At 47.2% G+C, this 24717-nt stretch overlaps 1 protein-coding gene across 1 annotated transcript in view; it reads right to left on the bottom strand.

Annotated features, from left to right (window-relative positions):
* The window catches only part of LOC131273727 (nuclear transport factor 2-like), a 69417-nt gene that overhangs the window by 32927 nt on the left and 11773 nt on the right, over positions 1-24717 (bottom strand). The window contains exon 3 of the mRNA XM_071208606.1: positions 23085-23156. Within this exon, the coding sequence (XP_071064707.1) occupies positions 23085-23156 (72 nt within the window). The remainder of the gene's footprint in view (positions 1-23084; positions 23157-24717) is intronic.

The raw sequence follows: 24717 nt of genomic DNA, 5'->3' as shown, positions 1-24717 counted from the left end.
TTCTACAGTGATAACTGGAGACTTCAATACATCACTTTCAATAATTGATAGAACATCTAAACAGGAGATGAATAAGGAAAAGAGAACTTGAGCAACACTATTAAGCAGTTAGATCTAATGGACATATATTGAACGCTCCACTCAACAATGGCAGAATACACATTCTTCTTAAGTGCACAAGGACTATTTTCCAGGACTGACCATATGTTAGGCTACAAAACAAGTCTTAATAAATTAAAAAATACATAAAATCATGCAAAATATTTTCTCCAACCCCAGTGGAATAAAGCTAGACATTAGTAACAGAAGGAAAACTGGAAAACTTACAAATATGTGGAAATTAAATGATATTATTAAACAACCAGTGTGTTAAAGAAGAAATCACAAAGAAAACCAGGAAATATCTTGAGATGAACAAAAACACAACATACCAAAACTTATGGGATGCAGTGAAGGCAGTGCTCAGGAGGAATTTATAGCTCTAAATGCCTACGTTAAAAAAGAAAAAAGATCACAAATCAATAACCTAATTTCACATCTAAAAAAACTAGGACAAGAAGAGCAAACTAAATTCAAAATTAATAGAAGGGGGAAACGGACTTTGGCCCAGTGGTTAGGGCGTCCGTCTACCACATGGGAGGTCCGCGGTTCAAACCCCGGACCTCCTTGACCCGTGTGGAGCTGGCCATGCGCAGTGCTGATGCGCGCAAGGAGTGCCGTGCCACGCAAGGGTGTCCCCCGCGTGGGGGAGCCCCACGCGCAAGGAGTGCGCCCGTGAGGAGAGCCGCCCAGCGTGAAAAGAAAGTGCAGCCTGCCCAGGAATGGCGCCGCCCACACTTCCCGTGCCGCTGACGACAACAGAAGCGGACAAAGAAACAAGACGCAGCAAATAGACACCAAGAACAGACAACCAGGGGAGGGGGGAAAATTAAATAAATAAATAAATCTTTAAAAAAAAAAAAAAAAAAAAATTAATAGAAGGAAGGAAATAGTGGAGATTACAGCAGAGATAAACAAAACAGAATAGAGAAAAACAGAGATTCAACAAATCCAAAAGTTGATTTTTTAAAAAGATCAATAAAGTCGACAAACCTTTAGTCAGACTGACAGAGAGAGAGAGGACGCACCTAAAGCCAGGAATGACAGTGCGGCATCACTACCCACCGTGCAGAAATCCTGGTAAGTTTCAATCGCATTTTTTCCCATTCCTTGAACATGTGTCTGTCAAATGTGAAAGCAGCCCCGCTAGGAGAAAGACCGCGCAGCCCCCACTTGTCAACCCGGCTCTGCGCGACCCCCAGCACGGCCCCTCGCGGAGCCCACGCGACCCCAAGCACGGCCCCTCCCGGAGCCCACGCGACCCCCCAGCACGGCCCCTCGCGGAGCCCACGCGACCCCCCCAGCACGGCCCCTCGCGGATCCCACGCGACCCCCCAGCACGGCCCCTCCCGGAGCCCACGCGACCCCCCAGCACGGTCCCTCCGCGGAGCCCACGCGACCCCCAGCACGGCCCCTCCGCGGAGCCCACGCGACCCCCAGCACGGCCCCTCGCGGAGTCCACGCGACCCCCAGCACGGCCCCTCGCGGAGCCCACGCGACCCCCCCAGCACGGCCACTCCGCGGAGCCCACGCGACCCCCCCAGCACGGCCCTCCGTGGAGCCCACGCGACCCCCAGCACGGCCCTCCGCGGAGCGCACGCGACCCCCAGCACGGCCCCTCCGCGGAGTGCACGCGACCCCCCAGCACGGCCCCTCCGCGGAGCCCACGCGACCCCCAGCACGGCCCTCCGTGGAGCCCACGCGACCCCCAGCACGGCCCCTCCGCGGAGCCCACGCGACCCCCAGCACGGCCCCTCCGCGGAGCGCACGCGACCCCCCAGCACGGCCCCTCCGCGGAGCCCACGGGACCCCCAGCACGGCCCCTCGCGGAGCCCACGGGTCTCACCGCAGAGCCCGGGCCGAGCGCTGGTCAGCGCAGCCCCTCACGCCTGTCCTCCGTCCGGCCGCAGTCTGGGAAGGCAGGACAGGCCGGGCTGCGAGGGTCTGCGCTGCTGCCCAAGCGGGGCCCCAGCCTCGCGGCCTTGCGCTTTGGCCACCCGGTGACCACGGCGGGCACGGCGTCCCCCACCCGGGGCTCCCGGGGCTCCCCGCTGCTCCTAGCCCTGCCCTCCCCCCTGGAGGCGCGCAGCCCCACCCCGCGGGGGCGGGGGCCACAGGGACACCGACCTGCCCCAGCCCAGCACCCTGGCTGACCCCCGCCCACCTGCCAGCTCCTGGCGGCCCACCTCCTCCTATGCTCCTTGCTCCACTTCCCCCTCGGGCCCCAGGGAAGGGCCCCTTCCACTTTGGGGTGCAGCGCCCCCTCTTCAGGCTCCCTCCCAGCGCTCTCCGACCCCTGCCCTCATCTCTGCAGAGAAGGCGGCTTTTCTGAGCCCCACTTTCCGGTCCTTCTTATTCCCCGTAATTGTCTCTGCCCCCACCCACCAAGAAGGCCCTCCCTGGAGGGGATCCGGGGTGCTCAGAGACGTCCTCCAGTGAAAATAACAGCTTTTGGCACTGTTCTGTCAGGTTTTGTTGGACTTGCAGCTTCCAAACGCCACAATAAAGGCCCGGCCCTCTAAGGAAGCAAGGTGGTAAAATGAGGAGGCCCCGTGGGAACAGGTTAGAAACGGAGGGGCACTAGGCTGGACTTCCCTCTCCTGAGAGGAAAGATGGTCATCCAGAGCCGAGAGCGAGGAGAACGGTCCCAGGATTGCAAAGAGGCAGGACAGCAAGGCTCAGACATGGCAAAGAGTGTGCATTTTTAAAAACTCTTATTATGTTAAGGGATCTGATGGATACAGCACAAGAACAGAGGGGTAATGTAAGCAGAGAGGTGAAAACTATTTAAGAATCAAAAAAGGGAAGGGGATGTGGCTCAACTGACAGAGCATCCGTCTACCATATGGAGGGTCCAGGGTTCGATCCCAGGGCTCCTGACCCGTGGTGAGCTGGCCCACGCACAGTGCTGCCGCACGCAAGGAGTGCTGTGCCACGCAGGGGTGCCCCCATGCACAAAGAGTGTGCCCCACGTGAAAAAAGCGCAGCCTGACCAGGAGTGGCGCTGCACACACGGAGAGCAGACACAGCAAGATGATGCAACAAAAAAGAGATGCACTTTCCCAGAGCCCCAGGTAATGCAAGTGGAAACAGAAGAACACACAGTGAATGGACACAGAGAGCAGGCAATGGGGGGAAGGAGAGAGAAATAAATAAAATAAATCTAAAAAAAAAAGAATCAAAAGAAAATGCTACAAATGAGAAAACACTGTGACAAAAATGGAAAAAAAAAGGCTTTGATGACTGTATTCATCAGCCAAAAGGGTATTGATGCAAAAGTACCAGAAATCAGTTGGTTTTTATAAAGGGTATTTATTTGGGGTAGAAGGGGTAGGAGCTTACAGATACCGGGCCATAAAGCCTAAGGTATTTCCCTCACCAAAGTCTATTTCCACATGTTGGAGCAAGATGGCTGCCGACATCTGCCAGGGTTCAGGCTTCCCGGGTTCCTCGCTTCCTGATTTCCTCTCTTCCTGGGGTTCATTTCTGTGTCTAAGGAGCCGTCTCTATTCCTCTGTGTACTTCTCCTGTGTGTTCACTTCCTGGGCTCCAGCTCAAGACTCCAGCATCAAAACTCAAATTCTGTCCTTTGCCATGTCTTTTATCTGTGAGTCCCTACACAGGACAGGGACTCAACACCCTACTGATGTGGCCCAATCAAAGCCCTAATTATAATTTAATCATGCCCAGATACAGACCTGTTTACAAACATAATGCAATATCTATTTTTGGAATTCATGAACCATATCAAACTGCTACAATGGCCTTATCAGTAGACCAGACACACCCATGTAAAGAATCAGTGACATCAGCTATATCAATAGAAACTTCTCAAACTGGAAGGCAAAGAGAAGAAACACCGAAAAGAAAGGAACAGAATATCCAAGAATGGTGGGACAATTAAAAAAGCATAACAGTGCATAATGGGGATACCAAAAGAAGAGACAAAAACAGAATAAACATTTGAAGCAATAATGGCTGAGGATTTTTAAAAATTATTGACAGACACCAAATCACAAATCCAGGAATCTCAAAGAACAGAAAGGAGGATCAAAACCAAAAAACTGATATCTAGGCATATCATATTCAAAATGCAGAAAATAAAAGAGAAAGAGATAATTGTGAAAGAACCCAGGGAGACACCATAACTATAGAGGAATAAGGTTAAAAATTACATTAGACTTCTACTCAGAAATCATCCAAGCAAGAAGAGAGTGGGTGAAATATTTAAATTGTTAAAAGAAAAAACCCACCAACCTAGAATTCTGTAGCCAGCGGAACAATACTTCAAAATTTAAGGAGTAAACCACTGCTTAGCACCAGGTTAGGGTTTTGCAGGGCACACAGATGAATGCAAACACAAGGAATGACTCCAACTCCACAGAGCCCTTGGTACCCGAGCCTTAGAGAGATCCCTACACAAGAACAGCACACCAAACCTCACCATTTCCTAAGTGACACTAACGTTTGTTTCCTTGACAGTAGGCCAGTATGACAGTTGAAGGGGATGTGGTGGGAATCACCATGCCTGTACCCTTCTTCCCCTGATGGTGTACTGATCTCTGCAGTCCCTCCAGGAATCCTCAGAATGGAGACGATTTCAAGGACCAAAAGAGCACCAGCATTTCTCATTGAATGAGGCACTGGTATGGTTTTTAAGTCATGTAGAATTGGGATTATCTGTTACAGCAGTTAGAATTATCCTAAGTAATAACCCCTTGATTATCTGAGTCCAAATGAGCATCTGAAACCATTTAACCATAGTAGATTGACAAGTTATATTATTATTTTTATTACATTTTAATTTGTTGTCAAATAATTTACCACAAATTAAAATACTCCAATACGTGTACAAACATTACATATATAAGACATTTATGATTTTTAGGATAAGTATAACATGCAAATGATCAATGATTTGTGGAGTAGCTATGTGACATTTGTGACACATATTTGTATCATGTTGGTTACAAAATACTTTGTCACTGTGAATTCCAGTGAATTCTGTCTAACAAGAATATAAATAAAGAAAATAATGTTGTTTACCAAGTTTTTTAGAAACTAAAAACCAATGGGCAGGTTCACTGCTGTGCTGTTTTCTATACATAAAAGTCAAGGTTGAGCATAAACTGTTCATTCTCTTTCTCTCTGAATAGTTTTGATTTGTGAGAACTATAATGTTGTTTATAGTGATAATAATTATAAGCACTAGGAATTAAAAGATAATTTTAAAAATGAAAAAAGTGGGGGAGTAAAAGACTTCTTAAACAATAAGTTAATAATTAAAAGAATTTGATACCAGTAGACCTACTGAACAAGAACTATTTAAGAAATTCTTCAGAAAGAAGGAAAATGATATATATCAGAAACTTGGGTCTACATAAAGAAAATAAAATGCCCAAGAAGGAATAAATGAAGGTAATCTTTTATTTTCCTTATTCTTAACTCATCTACCAGATAACAGTTTATTCAAAATAATATCAACAATATATTGGATATTACAGTTTACAGATATAAGTAAAATATAGGACAGCAATGTTATAAGGGGTGGGAAGGAGGAATTAGGAAAACTTTATTATGAGGTACCTGGCAATATTCTTGAAGTGTGCATTAATTTGCTAAAGACAACCAAGGGAAGATACCATAAATGTGTTGGCTTCTACAATGGGATTTATTAACTTATAAGCTTAAGTTACAAGGCTTAAGGCTTATAAGACTGAGAAAAAATGTTCAGATCAAGGCGTCAGGTGAAGCTCTGTCCTCAGAGCTTGGCTGCTGACAATCCTGGACTCCTGCCATGTGGCAAGGCACAAAGGCGGCTCTGCCAGTCTCTGCCTTCTCCCCCAGGCTGCGCTGGTTTCAGCTTCTTGCTCTCGTGGTATTCTCTGCTTAGTGGGTTCCTCTCTGTCTCTGTGTTTTTTTAGTCCTCCATTTATAAAGGACTCCAGTAAGAGGATTAAGATCCATCTTGGGTCCCACAATCTAATCAAAGGCCCTGAACTCAAGGAATCTAATCAAAAGGATGCTTGACTGTGTCTAATCAATAGGTCCCATCCACAATGGATTTACAGTTAAAGGAATGGGTTTGCTTTAAGAACAAGATTTTCTGGGGCCCACAAAAAAACTCAAACCAGCACAAATGGTATAGAGTTATTTGAAAATGAACTTAGATTAGTTGTAAATGTATTAGCTGCAAACTCTAAGGCAGCCACTAAAATATTTTAAAGAGAAGAATAAGTGATATACTAAGAGAGAAGAGAAAATGGAATATACAATGCTCAATTAAAACCAGAGAAGGCAAAAAAATAAAAAAGAGTGGAAGATCAAAAAGAAAAGAAAATGAGTAGAAAGCAGTTACAAATATGGTAGATATTAATCTAACTATATCAATTATCACTTTAAATGTGAACAGTCTTTACACACCAATTAAAAGACAGAGACTGTCAATGGAAACAAAAACAGGGCCTAACTATATGTTGTATACAAGATATCTACTTTAAACATAAAGACACAGAAAGATTAAAGTGGAGGGATGGATAAAGGTATACTATGCTAACACTAATCAAAAGAAAGTTGGGGGAGTGGATGTGGCTCAAGCAACTGGACGTCCAGCCTCCCACATGGGAGGTCCTGGGTTCAATTACTGGTGCCTCCTAAAGAAGATGCCACACTGAGCAGATGCCACAAACAGCAGAAGTCGCAACCAGCAGATGCCACAGATGCTGCAACAAGCAGACACCACAATCACTGCAACAAGCAGATGCCACAACGAGCAGATAATGCAAAAAACAGAGCTGCAGCAATCAGATGCAGCAACCAGCAGATGCTGCAACCAGCAGACACTGCAACCAACAGACGATGCAACCAGCAGGAAGCAGAAGTGGCTCAAGTAGTTGAGCACTCACCTCCCACATGGGAGGTCCCAGGTTCGGTTCCCAGTGCCTCTTAATGAAAACAAACAGACACTAAGCAGACAGAGAAGGGAGCCATCTTGGGGGCAGGAAGGGAATAAAAATAAATGAAATAATAAAATAAAATTAAATTAAATTAAAATAAGAAAGTTGGAATAACTATATTAATTTCAGACCAAGAAGATTTCAAAGCAATGAAATTATCAGGGATAAAGAGATGAATTACATGGGAGCAGATGTGGCTCAAGCAGTTGAGTGCCTGCCTCCCACACAGGAGGTCCCAGGTTTGGTTCCTGGTGTCTCCTGAAAAAATAAAAACTAATAAGAAGCAAAACTAACTCAGGGAAGCTGATGTGGCTCAGTGGTTACAAACACTGGCTTCCCACATATGAGGTCCCAGGTTCGATCCCTGGCCCCCAGTACATTAAAAGAGAGAGAGAAAGACGGACAGACAGACATTACATATAACAATCCTTAATGTGTATAGTGCCTAACAACAAGGCTTCAAATTACATGAGGCAAAAATTGCTAGAAATGCAAAGAGAGATACACAAATACACTGTTATGGTTGGAGATTTCAACACAAATATATCAGTAATTGCAGATCCAACAAGCAGATAACTAGTAAGGATAGAGTTGAACTTAACAGAACCATGAATCAAGTGAATCTATTAGACATTTATAAATCCTTCATCCAACAAGAGCAGAATACACATTCTTCTCAAGCTCACATGGAACATTCACCAAGATAGATCACATCATGAATCATAAAAGATTCCTTAACAAATTTAAAAGAATAGAAATCACTCAAAGTATGCTTTCAAGTCACAATGACATTAAACTAGAAACCAATAACAAAAGATAGCCAGAAAATTGCCAAAATATTTGGAGATTAGACAACACACTTCTAAATAAGACATGAATCAAAGATGTAGTCTCATAGAAATTTAAAAATATTTTGAACTAAATTAAAATGAAAAGACAACTTATTAAAATGTGTGAGATGCATCAAAAACTGTGCTAAGAAAGACATTAACAGTATTAAAGGCATATATTTAAAAAGAAGAAAGATCTAAAATCAATAATCTAAGCTTCTAATTTAGGAAATTCACAAAATAAGAGCAAGTTAGGGAGCAGGTGTGGCTCAGGCAGTTGGGTGCCTCTCTGCCTCATGGCAAGTCCCAGCTTCAGCTTCCAGTGCCTCCTAAGGAAAACGAACAGATACCACAACGAGCAGACGTTGCAAACAGCAGACAATGAAACCATTAGATGACACAACCAGCAGGGAGTGGAAGTGGCTCAAGCAGTTGGGCACTCGCCTCCCACATGGGAGGTCCCAGGTTCAGTTCCTCCTGTCTCCTGAAGAGGACAAGCAGAAGATGAGCAGACAGACAAGGGAGCCACCTCGGGGGGAGGGGGGGAAGGGGATAAAAAAATTTTAAAAAAGAACAAAAAAAAGAGAGCAAAGTAAATCCAAAGCAAGCAGAAGAAAAGAAATAAAAATTAGAGCAGAAATAGATGAAATTGAAAACAGGAAATGAGAAGAAAAATCAACAAAACCAAAATCTGGTTCTTTACTGAAAAGGTCAATAAAGTTGATAAATCTTTAGCCAAGCTAACCAAGAAAAAAGAGAGAACACAAATAATTAATATCAGTAATGAAAGAGGAACCAATCTAACAGATTCCATGGATATGAAAAGTATAACAAAGGAATATTACATACAATTCTATGTCTACAAATTTGATAACTTAGATGAAATAGAGCAATGCCTTGAAAAACTACCAAAACTCACAAAAGGAGAAGAGATTATCTGAATAGGCTTTATCTATTGAAGAAATTGAGTCAACAATTACAACACTTACAAAAGCACCAGACCCAGATGATTTCACTAGTGAATTCTACCAAACATTTAAGGAAGAAATGATACCAATTCTCTGCAATCTCTTCCAGATAATAGATGCACAGGGTATACTTCCTAACTCATTCTATGAGGCCACCATTACCCTAATATCAAAACCAGACAAAGATATTACTTGTAAGCAAAATTACAGGCCATTATCACTCATGAACATAGAGGCAAAAATTTCCAGTAAAATATTAGCAAATCAAATCCAACAGTGTATAGAAAGGGATCATATACCACAACCAAGTGGGATTTATTCATGGTATGGAAGACTAGTTCAACATTCAAAAAAATCAATTAATGCAATTCATCACATCAACAGGCTAAAGAAGAAAAATCATATGATCATATTAGTATATGCAGAAAAGCATTTGACAAAATTTAATATGTGTGGCAGTTTGAGATTATTTTATGAATCCCCAAAAGAGAAAGATTATGTTTGTAAACTAATCTCTTCCTCTGGGTGTGATACCCTTGGATTAGATTTCTTGATAAAATTGCTTTAGGGCTTTTGATTGGACTTTGTCAGTGAGGCATGACTCAGGTTGAATCTCTGCCCCCTTGCTGGGTTGTATATAAAGGGACTCTCATGGACAGACAGAGGAAAAAAGGGAGCTGGTATATTTGATTCTACAATGTGAAAGAAAGTATTGCTTAAGGGCAAACCCCCAGAGGCTGGGCCCACAGAGCACATCAAGAGGAGACAGACCCAGAGGGAAAGGAGAGACCTAGGCAGAGATCAGCTGCCATCTTGCTCACTAAGTGCAACACACCTTGATCGTCAGTAGCTGACTCAGGTGAGAAAGCATCTCTGGTGGTGCATTGGTTTGGACTTTTCATGGCCTTAGAACTGCAAGTTTTTACCCCACATAAGTACCCTCTATAAAAGCCATCCAATTTCTGGTATTTTGTATTGTTACACCTTTGGAAAACTAAAACAGCATTGATTCATGATAAAAACTCTTGACAAGCTAGGAATAGAGGGGAACCACCTCAACTTGATTAAGAACATCTACCAAACAAACAAACAAAGAAACCCAATAGCTAACATTATACTTAATGGCAAGAAAGTAGATTCTTCCCCCTAAGAATAGGAACAAGACAAGGATCTCCTCTCCCACCACTCCTACTCAATGTCATACTGGAAGTTCTAGCTAATGCAATAAGACAAGAAAAGGAAAACAAAAGGTTTACAGATTAGGAAGGAAGAAATAAAACTGCCTTTGTTTGAAGATGATATGACTGTCTATATAGAAAATCCCAGAGAACTGGCAAACAAACAAACAAACAAACAAAAAACCTCCCTGGAACTAATAAGTGATTATAACAAGGTTGTAGTATATAAGATTAATATACAAAATTTAAGTTTTTCCTATACACCTGAATGAATATTTGGAATTTGATATTTAAAACCCAACACTGTTTACATGAAGACCAAAAAAAAAAAAAAAAAAAACCACTTAGGTACAAATCTAACAAAATATGTATGAGATTTTTATGAGGAAAATTACAAAACTCTGATTAATGAAATCAAAGAAGACCTAAATAAATGGAGAGACATTCCACATTCATGGATAGGAAGACTTAAGATTTTGATTCTTCCCAACTTTATCTGTAGATTCAACTCATTCCCATTCCCAATGAAAATCCCAGCAAGATATTCCATGGATACTGACAAACTGATTTATAAAGTCTATAAAGGTAAAAGATCCAGAATAGCCCACACAATATGGAAGAATAACAAAGTCAGAGGAGTGACATCACCCAAATTCAAGACTTACTAAAAGTTATGGTGACCAAGATGGTATGGTATTGGTGAAAGAACAAACAAATAGAGCAAGGAAACAGAATAGAGAGCCCAGAAACAGACCTACATACATATAGTCAACTGATCTTTGACATAGGAAGATGAATTTAGACACAGATCTTACACCTTTCACAAAAAGTAAACCAAAATGGATCATAGACCTAAATGCATAAAACTATAAAACTTCTAGAAAATAAAAAAGGAAAAAATCTAGGTGACTTTTTAGATATGCCAAAAGCACGATCCCTGAAAGAAAAATTGGTAAGCTGGACTTCATTCAAATATAAAACTTCTGCTCTGTGAAAAACACTGTTATGAAAATGAAAACACAAACCACAGACTGGGAGAAAATATTTACAAAACACATGTCTGATAAGGATCTTGTATTCAATTATGTAAACAACTCATGAAATTTAACAATAACAAACAACCCAGTTACAAAATGAGCAAAAGACCTGAGCACCTAGGTACCTGATCAAAGAAGATATGAAGATGGCAAATAAGTACACAAAAAAGATGCTCATCAGTTGTCTTTAAAGAATTGCCACTTAAAACAAGATACAATGCATACCTAACAAAATAGCTAAAATCCAAAATACCAACACCACCAAATGCTGGAGATATGGGGCAACATAAACTCTCATCCACTGCTGGTGGGAATGCAAAAGGGTGCAGCCACTTTGGAAGACAGTGAAGGAGTTTCATACAAAACTAATCTTAGGCTTACTATATGGTTCAGCAATCACATGTCTAGGTGTTTACCCAAATGAGTTGAACATGACGTCTGCACAAAAGCCTGTGTGTGAATGTTTATAGCAGCTTTATTCGTAATTGCCAAAAATTAGAAGCAACCAAAATTCTTAAATGCATATTGCTAAGTAAAAGAAATCAGTCTGAAGAGTCACATACTGTATGATTCCAACTACATGACACTCTGGAAAAGGCAAAACTATAGAGACAGTGAAATGATCAGTGATTACCAGGAGTTTGGCAAGGGATGGGGTACAGAATGAATAGAGTACAGGGCATTTTGGGGGCAAAGAAACTATTTTGTATTATCCTATAATGATGGATACATAACATTATCCATTAGAAACACAGAGAATTGTACAACACAAAAGGGACTCTTAACGTAAACTATCGACTTTAGTCAATAATCATGCATCAATATTGGTTCATTAATCATCTATCAATATTGGTTCACATATGTCCACATATGTCCTAAACTCATGCAAGATATTTTTTTTTCTCTCCCCTTCTTCCCCTCACCCCAGTTGTCTGCTCTCTGTGTCCAATCGCTGCGTCTTCTTTGTCCGCTTCTGTTGTTGTCAGCAGCACGGGAATCTGTGTTTCCCTTTGTCATGTCATCTTGCCATGTCAGCTCTCCGTGTGTACGGCGCCATTCCCAGGCAGGCTGCACTTTCTTTCACGCTGGGCGGCTCTCCTTACAGGGCACACCCCCCGCGTGTGGGGCTCCCCTACGCGGGGGACACCCCTGCGTGGCACGGCACTCCCCGCACATCAGCACTGTGCATGGGCCAGCTGCACATGGGTCAAGGAGACCTGGGGCTTGAACCGTGGACCTCCCATGTGGCAGATGGACACCCTAACCACTGGGCCAAGTATGCCCCGCATGCAAGATATTAATAAGAGCAGAAACTATGTGGCAGGGTAGGGAGAGAGTGGGGAGGATCAGAGAGGAGATGGAACATATGAAAGATCTTTATACTTTATATGCAATCTTTCTGTAACTTAAATGACTTTAAAAAATAAATTTTAAAAAATCAATTATTAATTGCAAATTAAATTCAGATAAAAACCACAATGAAATACCATTTCATACCACTAGAATGGCTACTATTTAAAAAACAGAAAGTTACAAGTGTTGGAGAGGTCGGGGAGAAGAAAGAACACTTATTCACTGTTGGTGGAAATGTAAAATGCTGCCGCTGCTGTGGAAGACAGCTTGACAGTTCCTCAGAAAGCTAAGTATAGAACTACCATTTGACCTGGCAATCCCAATTCTACGTATAAACCCAAAATTTAAATTAAGGACTCAAACAGATATTTGACCCTGATGTTCATAGCAGCATTACTTGCAATTGCCAAATGAAGTGTCCACAACCAATGAAGGGATAAAAAAATGTGGCTTATACACACAGATTCAGCCATAGAAGGGAACGAACTCCTGATACATGAGAATACATGGATGAACCTTGAAGAAATCACGTTGAGTGAAAGAAGTCAAATACAAAAGGACAAATATTTATCATCTCACTGATACAAAATAATTAGAATAAGCAAACTCATAGAATATAGGTTACCAGGCAGAGGTGGGGGTAAAGAATGGGGAGTGGATGCCTAAACTGTGCAGTATCTATATGGGATGATGAAAAAGTTTTAGTAATGACGACAAGGCTAGCACAACATTGTGAACATAATTAAAAGCATTGAATTATATATTTGAATGTGGTTAAATGGGGATATTTCAGGTTGTATATGTGTTACTGAAAAAAAAGCATAGGGTTGTATCTGTACAACACAGTGAACCTTAATGTAAACCATGAAATATAGGCAATAGTACAGTTATTTTGTAAAAATTCTTTAATCAATTATAACAAATTTACCACTAAGGCAAGATGTTAATAAAAGAATAGTGTGTGGGAATTATGTATTTTATGCATGACTCTTCTGTAAACCTACAACTTCTCTAATAGAAAACATCCTTTATTAAAAACTATCAGGGGAGAAGTGGACTTGGCCCAGTGGATAGGGCGTCCATCTACCACATGGGAGGTCCGCGATTCAAAGGCCTCCTTGACCCGTGTGCAGCTGGCCCACATGCAGTGCTGGTGCGCTCAAGGAGTGCCATGCCACACTGGGGTGTCCCCCGTGTAGGGGAGCCCCACGCACAAGGAGTGCGTGCCGTAAGGAGAGTCGCCCAGCATGAAAGAAAAGTTCAATCAGCCCAGGAATGGCACTGTACATACGGAGAGCTGACACAACAAGATGACACAACAAAAAGAAACACAGAGTCCCATGCCGCTGACAACAACAGAAGCAGACAAAGAAAAACATGCAGCAAATAGACTCAGAGAACAGACAACTGGGGTGGGGGGGGAGGGGAGAGAAATAAATAAATAAATCTTAAAAAAAAAAAAACTACCAGGGGATGGGAAGTGGCTGTGGCTCAATCAGTTGGGCTCCCGTCTACCATATGGGAGGCCCTGGGTTCACATCCCAGGGCCTCCTGGTGAAGGCAGGCTCGCCCACATGCCACGGAATGTTGCCCAGCCCACAAGCGCTGCAGAGAGCCGACTCAGCAAGGTGATGTGACAAAAAGGGAGACAAGTAAAAACAAAGAAGAGTACACAGTGAATGGATAGAGATAGCAGACAAGCAAGCTGCAAGGGAAGGGGGGGTGGAATAAATAAAATAATAAACACAGACACACAGAAGAATGCACAGCAAATGGACACAGAGAGCAGATAGCAAGCAAGCCCAGGGGGTGGGGGAATTAAAAAAAAAAACTACCAGGGGAACTCTGTCACATACCCCAATGGAACAGCAACAATCCCCCGAGAGCAAGGGTAAAGACCAGTGAAGAAGAATGGTTCAATGATGGGCCCTTGATACTAATGACTATGCTTATGAGCCTGTGTGCTTAAAATTTCAACTAGGCCTAGAGCTGCAGGATGCCTAAGAGTTACCTCCTGAGAGCCTCCATGACGCTCAAATGTGGTCACTCTCTAAGCCAAACTCAGCATGTAAATGCATTACCTTCCCCCCGGCAGGGAACATGACTCCCAGGGATAAGCTACCCTGGTGCTAAGCGATTACAACCAATAACCAGCTGGTGATGCAACTAGAAAAAGAACTTGAATAAAAGGGGGAAATGGTAAATAAAGACAAATGAGTTTTTATGGCTAAGAGACTTCAAAATGAGTCAGGAGGTCGACAGAGGGGTCGTGCTTAGGCATGTCTCAGCAGGATCCCAGAGACAGCCAAAGCAGCTGCAACCCCAGGTACTGGTGCTCCTGAGGGTTATGGTGACACACAAGTTTGACAGTCATGGCAGATGGCTCTGGAGTTCAGTGCCTTGTCAGTGGGCCCAGCTTTGGAATTTGTGCTCCTGAGTGTGATGGAGTTGGATTCAGATGTGACCTCTCTACACATGCCTCTTCTGTCACTTTTGCTGAACCTGTGGTTGGTGCTGGCATTTATGTATGCTCAGGAGACTTGAATCTCTTGACTGTCCATTTGCCAGCTGGGCCCTGAGCCTCAGCAGAGTTGTACTACCTACCCTCTGTTCACTGGACTTACCCAGGCCAGCTAACAGGAAGGTGAGGATGGTCAACCACTACACCAGGAAACCGAGAGAGTCTACAACTGCAAGCAGGAGAATCACATCCATCAACCATGTGGAATCTAAGCCCCCTCTCAATTTAGAGGTGAAGTGGACATCATCATTCCAGGGTCCACAGAATGGAGGAGTAAAATATGGATTAGAGTGAACTTACTAGTATTCTACTATAGAACTATTGTGACTCTAGCAACAGAAGAAATGGTATCACTGATGTGGAGACAGTGGCCATGGGAGTTGCTGAGGTCAGGGAGAGGGAAGAATAGATGTGATATGGGGGCATTTTTGGGACTTGGAGTTGTCTTGAATGATATTGCGGGGACAGATACAGGACATTATATATCCTGCCATAACCCACTGAATGGACTCGGGGAGAGTGTAAACTACAATGTAAACTATAATCCATGTGGTATAGCAGTGCTCAAAAATGTATTCACCAAATGCAATGAATGTGCCACAATGATGAAAGAAGTTGTTGATGTGGGAGGAGCGGAGGGGTGGGGTGGGGTGTGGGGTATATGGGAACCTCTTATATTTTTTTAATGTAACATTTTTTGTGATCTATATATCTGTTGTGTGAACTGATGCAATGAACTTTATTTCTCCTAATTTAGTAGGGTGGCCTTTAACCTGCTCATTAGGCTGCAGGGAGACATCAGCCCAGTGGCTAGCAGGATGCACTTTGGCATCCTTCAGAGATGGGCACCGTGTCAAAATGTGCTGCCACTCTAAGCTCTGTACCCTCTTAATTCCTCAGGACAGACCTCTACTGCAGCCTCCCTTTGGCAGTTTTATTTAACCCATGGTGATGGGCGTGGTTGGAGAAGCGTGGTCCAAGCTCAGGCTGCCACAGCATTGCACCAGAAGACCCCATCTCTGGGAGCAGCTATTGCTCAAACACTGAGAATTGCTCACGAGCCAGCCAGAGTCATCAAAGGGAATCAGCGACATAAAGAAAAAACAATGTGATCTGCACCAAGTAGCCTCAAAGGAGGCAAGCACGTAATGCCCAAGGACCAAGATGTCAGGAAATCTTCATGGACAAGGAAAAAATCTGGGGCCATCAAGAAAAATCTCTGGAAATCTATAAAAAGCTAAATGTTCCCATTTTTTAAAAGAGACATGCTCCAAAAATATATTGGAATCTTTCAAATATATTGGTTTACAACTGAATCACATTTTTTACTTTCCAAAATTCCTTCCAAAAACAGAAGACAGATGCCCAAGTATTATCCATTTAGCCCTGGAACAATTTTTGTTGACATTCTTACAGAGCTTTCAGGTAACACTCATCGTGGGTCACGTGAACACCAGGTTGACAGGCTCTCGGTCCAAGCTGGAGGAGAAGGGGTCCCCTTCACGTGAGGATGTGATGCATCTGTCAGAAGAGGAGGAAGGCAAGTGGAGTCCCACGTCCACCCGCAGCTGGCGGCAGGACGCCTTCACATCTGTCCTACGACAAGGCTAGAAAGCCTTCACGTCCTTCCCCCGAGCTAGGACAGAACATCTTCAGGTCCATCTGAAACTGAGGACAGATCACCTTCAAGTCTGTCCCACGACAGACTGTCTTCATGTCCATCCCATGCTGAGGACAGATCGTCTTCACACAGAGGACAGATTGTCTTCATGCCCATCCCAGCAAGCGGGGGCATTTTCACGTCTGTCCCACAAGTGGGGGGGCGGCAGAAGTGTTCACTACATCAGAAAGCATCGGCAGGATGCAGACTGACTCTCAAGTTGATGGAAGAAAACAGTATATAATTTAGGACTACGCTTTCCCTCCCAAGAACTCTGATTTTAAAGAAGCCAAGCCACGCCAGGAGCAGATTAGATGCTCTTTAGGCTGACTGTGCACACGGCACCTCTAAGGCAGAAGCCTGATTCCAGGGATCCTTTCCCCCATTCGTGCGCAAAACCGCCAAGTCTGCTTAGTTCCAGCCTAACATTCAAGGAACACATTCCCATTCAGAAACAAGGTGTGGCAGTTGGAAGGTCTTTGATGAATCCCAAAAAGAGAAAGACCACGCTCTTGAACTCATCACTCCGGGGTGCGGGCCCTTTCAACTGGACTAGTCTGTGCGGCGAGACTCAAGGTGGCCTCCGCCCTCGTGCTGGAGCTTAAGTGGAGGCAGGAAGAGGCACACAGAGAAAGGAAGCTGCCGATTTTGACCCTGCTGTGTGAGAGGGGACTCGAGGACCACAGCAGCTGAAGCTTAAGCACGAAGCCCCCAAGAGGCTGGGCCTCGGAGCAGCTCAGGGCTAAAGAGACAGGCCACGTGCCCGGCCGGCCACAGCCGGGCTCGGGGAGGAAGTGAGCGGCCAAGACTGAGCGAGGCGGCCAGGGAGAGACAAGCCCTGGGCCTGGCCGCCCACAGCTGAGCTCTGGGAGACGGGAGATTCCGGAGGGGACGGCAGGGACCTGGGCAGAGGCCAGCCGCCATCGTAGCCACGTGGCAGGACCCAGGATCACCAGCAGTTGACTTTGGGTCTGAGAAAGCATCTCTGACGGTACCTTGATTTGCACGTTTCATGGCCTCAGCACTGTAAGCTTCTACCCTCAACAAAATCCCCACTGTAAAAGCCAACCCATCTCTGGTACTTCGCTTTGGCAGCCTGTGGCAGCTAAGCCACCGGTCCTTACATAGTTTCCTCTTGGGAATACCCGAAGCAACTCTCTAAATCTGGGAAATACGTCAAAATAAAGCCTACTGTTACATCCGAAATCTCCCATATTTCTGTGACAAGAGACACCCTCCTCCAATGCTGGTGAGGCATACAGCTACCAGTACCAGTTCAACTTTCAGCCCCTCTTAGAAGAGAGACCGTGGAGAGAAAAAGCTTAAAGTAGCAACACAATCACGGCCCTGTTTTTTCCCATTTTACTCCAATAAGCTGGGTGGCGCCGATGGGGACACAGTGGGGGAGCAGGGCCATGTCCGCAGCTCGCCAGGCCTGCTCTCCAGACGGCCTCACATTCTGCAGAAAAAGGGGGCTCTGAGCTGCTCGCTGAGACTGGACATCAAAGGCGGCTTCCACTCTGAAGACAATTCCCCACTGCTTCGCCCTCGCGGAGCTGTTCAACAGGACGCGCCTCACGGCTGTAACCCCCCGTGTCTGGTGGACCCAAATGGAGCTGCGCTGCTCCCAAGGAGCCTCTCGGCAGCCAGGGGTCCGCTTCCCCCAGAACCTCCTGATCTGTAGCGCAGACCTCACACTTATCTGCGGTGTGAGGCAGAGCGGCCCCCAGCCCCGTGCTCACCCCTGCTGGGTGGCGAGGGTCGTGCACAGCGCCAAGCCCACCCAACTCGTGTGGCCGTCTCAGTGCAAAGCGACCACCAGCTCGCAGAGGTGCCTTGCGGATCTCGGGGACCTGACCTGGGACCGCAAGGTCAAAGATGCACACCCTAGCCTCAGGGCTGCCGCTGCACGCCCTCACAGAGGCTTTCTTGCTTTTTCATGTAAACCTTAGAGTTTGCATTATAATACCTTGGAAATGCTAAATTTTAGACTTTTGCAATTTTATCATCTCCAGGACTGTCTTTTTAAAGTGTTTAAAGTTCCAGAAAACAGTTTACAAATTGAAGATTATTGCTGAGGGGCTGGAGCTACGGGATACTGAGAAATCTTCTGTTGGCAAAAAGCAATTTCCTATATTGTAGACTCTGACGTGGAAAATGACTTTGTGTCAGCTGACATCCCACTGGTATTCTGAGCAAAGCTACAAAAATAACTTGCTTAGAACTTACTGCCTCACCAACTAATTTTTGGCTGAACACAAAATGGAGCCCTTTGAAAATGCAGCCCTCTAAATAGAACATGTGATTTCAAGACTTGACATTTCTATGTCTTGGATTTTCTATGAATCCAAGATTAGGAAAAATTTATTCCAGGTTACCTAATGTACTATTTTTTGATACTCCTGATAAAAATAATACATCTTCTTAAGGTGACCATATCCGCAGCAGTATTTTGCTTGCTTCCAATTTTCAGAAACCCAAGAAAAGCAACCAGATGGTTCTCTCATTACATTTACATTTTTTCTTCTTTTAACTCTCCAGTGGATGGGACATTGACATGGAAAACCCACCTGGAAGGGTAAAGAACACTCTGGCCCCTCCCCGAGGCTATAATTCCATGCTGAATTTCATTGTTATTCAACATCCATTTTCCTTTATTTATCAAATCACTTCCAAGTAAAAACCAAAGAAAATTCCAATGTGCTCCTTATATTTTTTATGTCAAACAAAGCTGTTAAGAGGGTGAAAAACTAGTATACAAATAGTAGATGTATTCAATCAAAATTCTATGAAGCCACTCTAAAAATATCATTAATGCAAATCCATTTGTCATTTATATTCTTGAGAACAAACGACTGGTGAAATTCCATGGCTAGTTCTTCATCCACCTTTGAAGAAAAAGGAAACGGGATTTATGCACAGTGTTTAAAAGTGCTGCCCCAACCCCATCATTCTAAATAAAAGAGGCTCTACTAGCAGAATGCCGTGCAGTGTGAAGTACAGATTTTCCATTCCATCAACATTTTGCTTTGCAATTTGAAAATAGAGGGAGCTGCTCTTTATGAAAAACATGCCATTGGACAAAAGAAGCTCCTCCAGGAATCCCTGCGCTGAGTTTATCTAGCCCTTCGTGACTCACCCACCTCCATATTGGTCTCCACGGGACGTCAACCCGGCTGGTTTTTAGTTCTTATTAATATTACTGTTCTAAACTTGACCTAAAGTTACAAAGGGAGCACACTGATTTTGATAGGTTAGAATTTTGTAGAGGAGCTCAAAATCGCAATAACCATGACTTTTCACAACTCCCCTGCTGTGCTTCACCTTAGAGTTCTGCAGGATCGAACCCACAAGGGAGACGCAAAGGGCAAATGCATCTGTATTTTTAAGACACTGCCAAGCTGCTCTCCACAAGCCTGCACCCACCACCCACCAGCACGAAGGAGCCACCTCGCCCCCCAGTGGTTTTCAAACATTTTAATCCAACAGGACAAAGAATCGTTTCCTTTCGCTTCCGGGGGCTCTGGGTGCCTCCCGCCGGGCTCCTGACCGAGCATCCTCCAGGGCGGCTGCTCATGTTCTAGGAGGCGCACTACGCAAGGCGTGCGAGAGACACCCTGGCAGCCACCTGCGGGAGGGAGCGCGGGACGCGCTCCACAGAAGGCAGGGCGGAGGGGCTGCAGCCCCTGCGCCTCCTGTGGCCACGGGCATGCGGGCAGAACAGTGACCACACCAGGGAGCCACGCCAGAGTTACCAAGTGAGAGGAAAACAGGAATAAAAACTATACTTACCAAATGTGATTTTTATAGTGACTAAACAGTACAAATATTTAAAATCCTCACCTTCAGCTTACCCACAACCATACTAAGGATGCAATTATCGGGAGCTGGTTGATGATCTTGGGATGTAATAAAATGCTGGATTTTTTGGAATGGTATATTCTGATAAGAGGATGAAAACATTTAAAATATTTGAGTTTTAATTAAATGAGTATGTAGTTCATTTAATTATCATATACCTAAGGCTGAACACAATTGTCATGAACCACTTTTTATCCCCCAAATGGAACCTTTTTTACATTACAAAAGTGACACACTTATTGAAAGAACTCAGACTCTGTAAAGTATATAAGGTGGCTGTAAAAGCCCATCCATCCTCGTGAGCTCATCCTCCAGAAATGGCCTCGAGGATTTGCTGGGTCTCCGTGCAGACTCAGTGCTGGTCTAACAGGGACACCGACGCCCCGCCTGGGCCCCCAGTGCACCTGCTGCTTGACCTTCATAACAACCCGGCTCACGGAGGACGTGTGAACACACACCTGCTATGATCAGGCCCACTTCATCTGTGGCGCCACCGAAGGCAGCATGCCAACCCCGGCGTCTAGTACAGGGAATCGAGGCTTTTAATTCCCAGGTCCAAGAAGGCAAAAGAGTTCCAAAAATAATAGGAGGAAGTAATAAGGAGAGGAAGTATATCCCATCACAAGAGAAATACATAAAAAAAAAATTGGTCTTTAAAAATTGACTTTCAGAACTTTAGCCAGAGCAAACCTGGAACCCCACCATTGCTGAGCTTAAGAGCAGCACTGCCCGCCCCGGGTTCCCTGCCTCCAAAGGAGCTGTGGGCCCCCTCCTCCCACCAGAGCAGGGGGCACGGGCGGCCCGGCGGGGGGTGAGCCCTGACCCACCCCCTAGCTGCTTGTCCCCGAGGCCCACGGAAACGGGGATCACAGGAACAGGGGAAACAAGAGTCCAACCGGCCTCAGTGTCCCCGGCCTTCTCGCAGGTGGGGAGCCTGCAGATGCGCGCGACTCCCGGTCGCCCTGCGGGGCCCCTCCCGAGTGGAACACCAGCGCCCTTCCAAGCTTCTGAGCCCTTTCCTCCCCGGCTTCCTGTCCATGAGGTTTCAGCAATCGTGTCCTCTGTGTACGCTGCTCTCTGTATTTTGATCTTTGGCAGCTGCAGACATTTGTGGATTAACTCATCAGGGCTGTGGCTGGGAACAGCTTAGGAGACCGTCCTCACTCACGAGAGACTTAAAGGAGAAACGTCCCAGCCGCTGCGCGCTTTGCAGTCCTTGGGGGCAGAGGGGGCCTCAGGACCTGGGTGGGGAACCGGCCGCTCGCCCAGGATGCCGCGTCTTTCTTCTTTTTTTTCTGGTCTCCAGTGACTTTCTCCCGAAGGCGCCTGGACTGATGCTTCCCTGAAGACTGGGTAAAAGCATCGTCTGGCCGTCTTCTGGGACAAGCACCAGAGAGAGCCTCCTCGTTCCTGCGAGCACGTCCAGGGCGCTCCCAAAGAACCCGTGTCCCGAGACTTCGGGGCCGCTGCTCCTCCACGGGGCTGAGCTTACTGCTCGAGGCCTCAGACACGCGGGGCGGCGCTCGGCAGGGGCCGTCCAGCGGCCTGGCCGGTCTCCAGCGCGTGCCAAGAGGAGCCCACGGCCGATTCGGGTCCACCGCGCCCCACTGTCGCCGTCGGTAACAGACGCATCTTCCCTGATGAAAGCTTCCTGGTGCCGCCTGGTGGAGGGCCACGAACGGGGGCTGGAAAGAGCAGACCCTGTTCTCTCAGCCCCGGAGGCCAGGCCTCCTGGAGGTCTGGGGAGGACCCCCTCTGCCTGCTCCAGCTTCCGAGGGCCCTGGCGCCCCTTGGCTGGTGGCCGGTCACCCCCGCCTGGGCTCCTCTCCACGTGGCCGCTCCTCTTCTCTGCCCGCACGACCGCTCCTCTTCTGAGGACACCGAGGGCCCCCTCGGCACTGGACCACATCTGCCAAGACCCCGCTTCCAAACGAGAGGGCCCCGTCCAGCTCACACCACACCTCCCGAGCCACAAGTCCTGGTGTCCGTGGCCTCTGGACCTTTCTGCAGCCCATCAGGGAACCCCGGCTCCCCATCCTCTGACCCCATCCCCCAAAAGCGACGGCCTTGAGGCCTGCAGGCTGCACCCTGCTCTGCCGCCCCCCTTAGGAAAAGCCGGATCCTCATGATAGTCCGGTTCCTGTCCTCCTGCCAGTACTTCTGACCTCGTGTCCCCGGAGCCACAGGGGGATTCTAGACTTTTCCTGAGCCTGCCAGCACGGGCCACCTTGGGGCCTCCGTGGAGCCTGTTCTCTCCGCCCGGGACGGGTTCCGTCTGCCCGCTGACCTTCCCTCCTCCGCAGACACCGCGCGCCCAGATCCGCCCCAGCCCGCCCCAGCCTCAGCCCTGCGCTAACTCCCCCTCGGGGTGTCAGCTGGCGGGCAGGGTTCCCGCATTCCGAGCCCAGCCCGTGCCAAGCTCCAGGCTGGAGCGGCAGCTGCTCGGCAGGCGCAGGCGGGCGGTGGGCACTGCATGCCGGAAATCCACGGCCCGCCGGGCAGTCCTGTGTCCCCCACCCCACCTGCCCCGTGCCCTCGGGTTGTTATGAGGGTCAAGGGCGCCGCGCTAGGCGGGGCGCAGCTCAGCACCTGCGCACAGCCCTCTGAGCCGAGCCACGTACCGTCAGCTTCTCCACGATGGCCTCTCTCCCGAGGAACAGCTCCCCTTCCCAAGACAAACGGGACGCATCTGTCTGGAAGAGGAAAGGAGAGGAGAGGAGCTGAGTCGGTGCCGGGAAACCTGGGGGCAAGGGGAGGCGGGGCGGGAGGCAGGGGTCAGCCCTAGCTCCGGAGGGAGATGAGCCTTCCTCACAGCAAGGCCCTAGGAGGAGGGCCGTGGAAGGGGCCCTTCGTGGGTCAGCACCCCAAGGCCGCCCTTGCTGGCCCGAGCTTACCCGAGCCACTGCTCCCCTCCACGGACACCTTCCCCCTGGACCGGACTGCAGGGACCCTGGAGCTGCCACTGTGGGGCTGCGCTCCTGGAGAGCAGACCTCACCACACAGGGCTCTCGGGGGTGGACGCCAAGGCACGGCCGAGCCGATCGCAGCCAGTGCGTGGCGGGGAGCCCTGGGTCAGGAGGCTGCGCCTTCCTAGAGCCCCAGCTTCACACCCCTCTGCCTCCCCTATTTTCAGCTGAACCCCGCCCTGCTCTTGGCCCCTCCCCGGGATCCTGAGCCGAGGCGCGCACAGACCAGGCCACACTGCGAGGAGAGTGCGCCCCAGCCGCTCTTCCTAAGCCGCTCTTCCTAAGCCGGCTCAGACTCAGACACCAGCTCTGCTTTCTCTTACAGGAACACCGAAGTCCCCTCCCCAACAGGAGTTCCTGCAGGACCCCGCACTCCCCTCCTCCCGCGGCCCCCACCTGCCTCTCCAGCCCTCCCCTGGGCAGCCCTGCCAGGCCTGGGCCACCCGCATCCTCCTCCAGAGGCGAGGTCCCACCCCTCCCACCCCCCCGTAGAGTCTCCCCAGCCCCTCCACGCCCCACCTCCTCTGCCCTTCCCCTAGAGGCACCCTGGGTTCCGCGCTCGCAGGCCAGTTCCCGTCCCTCCCAGGGACCTCGCGCACTCCAGCTTCCTCTGGAGGCTGGTACCGCCCAGGCGCAGCTTTTGGCGCCGGTTTCCGTAGGAGCATGGCCGGGACGCACGGCTGCTGCCCCTGCGCTGTTTCAGCCGGTCACCCCACGAGCACCTTCTCTGACATCGTTTCCTCCCCTCAGACCACCCTCTGCCCAGCAAATTCAAACACCCTACAAAACTCAGCTTAATTTTAGCACACGGAAAGGTAGCAGTGGGGAACAGGTGAATTACTCAAGAAGCAGAGTTTAAACACCTTGAAAGCATGGGGGTAGCTCACAGTTTACACCAAAATAAACTACAGCTGATGAAACATTCAAATGAAGAAAGAAGCCGGCTCACTCTGACCAAGACGTTGGAATGAGACACACCAAGCAGCGCTGAACAACAAGAAGCACTGGCAGAAACACCTTTCTCAAAGCTCCAGAAAACAGCTAAAGGACTGCAGTCACAGGATGAGCACTAAACCAAGAGAAAGGCGCCTTAAAAGCGGTAGGATCTCAGGGAAGCAGATGTGGCTCAAGCAGTTGAGCTCCCACCTACCATATGGGAGGTCCTGGGTTCAGTTCCAGGTGCCTCCTAAAAGACAAGCAAGAAAGCAAGCTGATTTAGCAGCTTTAGCATGATTTAGCAGATTTAGCATGACAGGCTGGTGCAGCTAGCTGCCACAACAAGATGACA

Source organism: Dasypus novemcinctus, chromosome 16 (assembly GCF_030445035.2).
Source record: "Dasypus novemcinctus isolate mDasNov1 chromosome 16, mDasNov1.1.hap2, whole genome shotgun sequence".
Lineage (NCBI taxonomy): Eukaryota > Metazoa > Chordata > Mammalia > Cingulata > Dasypodidae > Dasypus > Dasypus novemcinctus.
This window is presented reverse-complemented; position numbering and strand designations above follow the sequence as displayed.